At 46.5% G+C, this 5,375-nt stretch overlaps 1 protein-coding gene and 1 long non-coding RNA gene across 2 annotated transcripts; one reads left to right on the top strand and one right to left on the bottom strand.

The window, feature by feature from the left end:
• Positions 1–2,588: 2,588 nt before the first annotated feature.
• On the bottom strand, positions 2,589–4,437 carry ATP5I (ATP synthase, H+ transporting, mitochondrial Fo complex subunit E). Its single transcript, NM_001097534.3, has 4 exons — positions 4,363–4,437; positions 4,183–4,237; positions 3,855–3,953; positions 2,589–2,716 (listed from the first exon to the last, which is right to left on the bottom strand). Exons 1-4 carry the CDS (start codon positions 4,396–4,398, stop codon positions 2,691–2,693), a joined length of 216 nt encoding a protein of 71 aa, NP_001091003.1. The 5' UTR covers positions 4,399–4,437; the 3' UTR covers positions 2,589–2,690.
• Positions 4,438–4,490: 53 nt separating this feature from the next.
• On the top strand, positions 4,491–5,373 carry LOC107052350. The gene is made up of 2 exons (XR_001464818.4): positions 4,491–4,658; positions 4,968–5,373. It is a non-coding gene; the product is annotated as an uncharacterized LOC107052350 (long non-coding RNA).
• The last annotated feature ends 2 nt before the right edge of the window (positions 5,374–5,375 follow it).

Genomic DNA, 5,375 nt, shown 5'->3' with positions numbered 1-5,375 from the left:
TGTCCTGTGTGCTGGATGCTGAAATTGCTGTGGGTGGCATTGTGTGAGTTCACAGATGTGGGGCTGGCCCATATAGTACCTGGGCTGGGGCACTCCCCCCTGCAGGAGTGTATTTTGGAGGGGGAGGGCTGCTCCCCACCAGCCACTCCCATTTCCACTGGTGGCAATGAGGTGCCCCATGCAGGGCACATGTAGGTCTACTATCCAAAGCCACTTTGTTGGGCTGCTTCTGCACATCAGCTCTGGTTCCTCAGGCTGCCTTCCTCCTGAGCATTGTAGCCTTGCCCTCTCAAGCACCATTCACTATCTCCTGTTGTGCTCCACACAGTTTTCTTGCTAACAGAAATGCAATCAAACTAGCTTCCTCCAACTTGTGCCTCAGCTGCCTGCAGCTGACTGCCCCTCATCTTCCTGTGGGAAGCCATGAGCAGAGGCTTTTCTGATCCTTAAATTTCTTAGCAAGTTGGTAATTTGCAAATTTACTGTTGGTAAGTAGTATTACTACCATAGTCATACTATTATTGGTAAAGCAAGTATATACAAGTAATTACATATCACTACAAGTAAAAAGACTGTGTAATCACTATCAATTACTTAGATGTGTGCCTATATACATTTCTATACTATCTCAAAGCACCCACCAAATCACTCCCAAGACTGGTATTTATCAATGATGGCCAAAGTCACGCTGTGATGATGATCCATAGCACAGTCTGGAGCCAGCCAGGCACCTCCAGTGTGGCTCCTGCCTGTCCTGGCCCATGCAGGTCTGACACAGAGAGGTTCACAGATGAAGGCTCTCAGAAAGATGCTACATTTTGGGTAGAAAGTGAGACATTTTTATGTCATTACAGACGTGAGTGTAGGACGCCACCATCACCTGAGCAGCCAATAGATACTGACTTCTATGAGAATAGCCTATAGACAATGCTGTTGTCTATTTTCCCAGAATATTTTGACTTTTTCAGACTGCTTTTTCTATTTTTCCAGCTTCAGCAGTCTATAGCTGTTGCCAATTCCTACGTGTTCAGACTGTGTTCCACCTTTCTAGACAATGACTTTGTCATTGCAGTTCTGTGGGTTTGCACTTAGCAAGGCTATCTCAGGCATGGAAAGCTCTCAAGAGCACAGCGGCACATCAAGGTCCCAGCTGTGTTTCTTACAGATGCTCCTGGTTCTCAAGCCAGCAGATATCTTGTGTCTTCATGTTCCCCATCATCACACTCAGCTTAATTCATAGATGTTCCCATTAGCTGCAGTGGCCCAGAGATGATCACCTGGGGGAAGAAACCTTTCCGTTATGGGCAGAGGCATGGTTCTCCCTTCCCATCCCTATGTCTCTCACTCCCAGTGCCCAGTACATGCTGAGTGTTTGAGGGGAGCACTGACTTTCTTGCATCACGCAGACAGGGTCATGCAACCCTTCTTTTTTTTTTTTTTTTTTTCCCCAAAATGGTTGCATTTAACTGCATCAACCTTTCGCTAGAATATTGGAACAGCTGCCCTTTCTGATCAGCAAGCCTTCACAAACAGATGTCCCTACATCTTGTTGCACTGTCAAGAACTATGCATGTACTTTGCTTCCCAGTCAAGATACTGACCAATTAGACAAGAGTGAAACCTGGCATGGTTCCCCCTTAGCAGCCCAAGAGAGGTTTTTCACTTTTAAATCAGCTCTCAACACCAGTGGGAGACCAGAAGAGGAGTCTTCTTTATAAGGATCTCCCAGAGGGAGATAATGTCAACAGGTCATAGTTGTTTTTGAAGCAGAGGATGGAAATCAATACCCCTGTGAGACTGGAAGTAGGAAGTGTGCAAGGGTGGTTCTTGGAAAGGAGCTGAAGGACTAAGATAGACAGCTGCCTAGGAAGGGGGGGAGCATAGCTCTGTCTTCAGCCACTTCACATGGATCTGGATAATGTGCTTGTTGTTTTTCCCCAAGCTGGCCTAAAGCTGGCAAATACTGTTCTCCTTTCAGTAAGGCGGGCTAGGAACAGTTCCACCTCCACTCAACTTTTCAAAGAGATGCTACTGAATTAGTGGTTAAAGGCTACTAGCTTTTAAACTTCAGTCACCTAAGTGTAGTCAGCCCCATCTTACAGACAAACTACAATCAGATTGCAATTCATTCTTAGTTGCAGGGAGCATTTGACCATCTGTGAAATTCTGAAAGACAACTGTTTAAAAACAAGCTATTAAGTCAATATTAATTCCTCATGTTACAGAACCGCTTGACAAATCAAGGTCATGTTTGACTGTAACTGTCAAAAGCAAGAGCTGTACCATTTTCCATTGTGGTAAAAAGGCTGAAAAAAGATCACAGCAACACTCTACTTAAGCCAGCTGAAACAAAGGTACAGGCAAACAGTACAATGCTAGCCTCCCCCATGAACTCCTATACATTTTAAAATCTATGAATTTCCTGATCACAATATTTCCTGAGTGTAGACTATTTCTGTTGATGGAGGAATACATAGATTGTTTCATCAGCAGCTGTGATGGTCAGCTTCTAGCCAGTGCTACCTTTGACACTGTGTAAATATTTCCATTGCTGCCCTATGCAATTCAGTCAAATATACCAACTGAAGTGTTGTTAAGTACTTTATTGATAAAGTAACATGCAAAGACCATCAACCACTACACCAGTCAGAGACTAGCCATGTATTTAACATTAAGATCCAATCCTTTGTTTATTTCAAAATGGAGTCTTCAGATGCTAGAAGGGAAGAAAAACAAACATAGTTAGGACTACTCATAACTCCCATGCAATACTAAAACATGCAAAACATTCGCGGGATCAAAGATTAGCTTTAAGCATGCCATTTCTTTCTAGCTGGTTTTTGTAATTTCTGCTTCTGCTAACTCAGCTGAAGTGTATTTCATTGCTGTAGGGTAAAAGCAAGTTTTTTTGCCTTGCTCATTGGTTAAATGACAACTTTCTAAAACGGCAATTCAGATAAGCCCTGAAAGTCATCAGCACAGATGCTTCCATTTATCAACTTGGAAGAACAATCTTCAACTGCTGCACTGCACTGATTCAAGTTCTAAAAACTGCTTTTCTTACTGGAGAACTGTACCACACCACTGCTGGGAAAGCTGACAGCCAACCTATGTGATACTTAAGTAAATGTCCTGAAGAAATAATCACAGAACTCCACTCCTAAATGAAGTACCAATCCTGCAGCACAGCCTCTGTCCCCCAAAATGCAAAATTCTTCAGCTAAATAAAAAAAAAATACCTAAAAGATTTATGTATAAAGTTCAATGAAAGCTACATACTCAAGATGCAAAATATCTCTATCTCCAATAAAGAAAACCATTCAACAACTTGAATATTTGCTTGTATGTATGTATGTATGTGTAGTTCATTGAAGTTTGTTTTTTCACAGGGTTTTGTTCAACACTAGTCTTTTTTTCAAGCCAATACAAATGTCAGTGTTTCCCAGAGAAACACTGTGAAGCTACACCAAAACCAGTGAGCATTATTAGCCAGTTCTCTTCAAGTTTTTCCTTGCTGTAAGTCCATTCAACTCATTGCATGCTATTTTGTACATAATAGAAAAGCACAGGGGACTAAAGAAGTAATCCTAAGGATAAAAGAAAGCATGCTGCTGCAGCAGTGTTGTGTGGTGGGAATGAGAAAAGCAGCAATCGTGACCCCAGCAGACTGCCTTCAGCAGTCCTGACATGAGAGACACCACAAGTGAAGTTGACTTCTACAGCTACGCTAGTGATGGCACTGCCAAGTGAGCTGTGGACAGAAGCAGTGGTCCAGGACCTCTGGCTTTGGACATCAGCTGCCTTGGGGTGAATTGTACCCCAGGGAGGGTGAGCAATCCGACCCAAGAGCCCACCTTCTGCCAGTTCCTTTGCAATCCGTTCGAGCTCCTCGCGCTTCTTCTTCTCCTCCGCCTCTATCCTTCTCTCCTCCTCAGCAATAGGCTTTAGGTAGTCTGTCATTAACACATACGATTAAAAACACCGTTTCAGAGGCTCGGGGCAGCTGTGCGGCTCTAGATCACTCACAGACGGAAAGAAAACTCAAGCCAAGAGGGAAGGGGCGGCGGGGCGGCCCACGGGAGGCCTCCTCACTGGGGCGGGAGGGAAATGGCGGCCGCCTCAAGGTGCCCTTGGGGAGGGCGGGGAGGAGCACGTCGCGGGGCTAAGGGCCGCTGCACTCACCGTATCGCTTCTTGCCGTAGATCATCCCCACCAGCAGCGCCGAGTACCGGGTGAACTGCGGGGAGCAAGAGACAAGGGCGCGCCCTGCGCTCAGCCGCCGCTGCCGCCATGCCCGGCCCAGCCCGGCCCGCAGAGGTGCGGAGCAGAGCGAGATAGCGGCAGGGGCCGCCGCGGCCTCACCTTGATGAGGGGCGAGACCTGCACCGGCGGGATCATCCTGGCGGCGGAACGGGCGGCAGAAAGCGGGGCTGTGGCGGAAGGAGGCGGTGGAGGGAGGCGGAAGGAAGGCTGGTCCCGCGCGCGGCTGTGCCCGCCTCCCGCCCGCCCCTGTGTGCCGGGTCGGCGTGGGTGCCGTCTTCAGCATATCGGTCTGAAACTGCTAAGCTGGAAATAACTAGAGGACGGCAATCTGCTGTCATGAAGAGAAAGACTGCTCCCTTCATCTCCGAGGGTCTTGAGACCCCCAGTCAAAATCAGTGAGCATGTGCAAGGAAGCGGGGCCCTTTGCTAATGGATTTGGGGGGAAGTATTGGGAAACTTTTGAATATGTAACATAAGTAACATACATAAGCTGAAGGTCTTCTGTTCAAGGTATGCACGGTTAGTGTGGAGATACCCCATCGTGCATCTGACGTGGTAAATAAAGAATGTCTACTAACACCACATTGGATTTAATGAGTTTATTCCCGAATTTTGGATGATGAGTTCAGCTTTTCAGAAGTGAGTAACTACAAGAATGCACAGATGATATAATAAGAGGAGTAAAGCGTCCTCTTGTTATATAGGTTACAAGATTGTCCCCCCTCTGCTCTGACCTCATGGGACTGCATCTACGGCACTGTGTCCAGGCCTGGGAACCTCAGCACAAGGATGTGGAGCTATCAGTGGGTCCAGAGGAGGCCACAGAGATGCTCAGAGGGCTGGAGCATCACTCCTGTGAAGAAAGGCTGAGGGAGCTGGCCTTGTTCAACCTGGAGAATGGAAGGCTCCAAGGAGACCTCACTGCGACCTTCCAGTACTTGTCAGAAGCTTAAACAGGAGGGAGACTGCCATTCAACACGGTCTGACAGTTATATGACAAAGAGGAATGGTTTTGAACTTAAAGAGAGGAGATTTAGGTTGGATGTTAGGCAGAAATTAGATTCAATTCAAATGTCATCTACAGAGCAGAAATAAAGGGTTGGAAGCTTTGC

Source organism: Gallus gallus, chromosome Z, assembly GCF_016699485.2.
Source record: "Gallus gallus isolate bGalGal1 chromosome Z, bGalGal1.mat.broiler.GRCg7b, whole genome shotgun sequence".
Classification (NCBI taxonomy): Eukaryota; Metazoa; Chordata; class Aves; order Galliformes; family Phasianidae; genus Gallus; species Gallus gallus.
Note: the sequence above shows the minus strand (reverse complement) of the source record. Positions and strands in the feature narration are given on the sequence as shown.

Coding starts and splice junctions, on each gene's coding strand:
- ATP5I (NM_001097534.3), bottom strand. CDS start 4,398: ATGATCCCGCCGGTGCAGGTCTCGCCCCTCATCAAG. Junction 4,238..4,362: donor AGGTCTCGCCCCTCATCAAG/GTGAGGCCGCGG, acceptor TGCTCCCCGCAG/TTCACCCGGTACTCGGCGCT. Junction 2,717..3,854: donor TGCAAAGGAACTGGCAGAAG/GTGGGCTCTTGG, acceptor CTTCCCTTCTAG/CATCTGAAGACTCCATTTTG.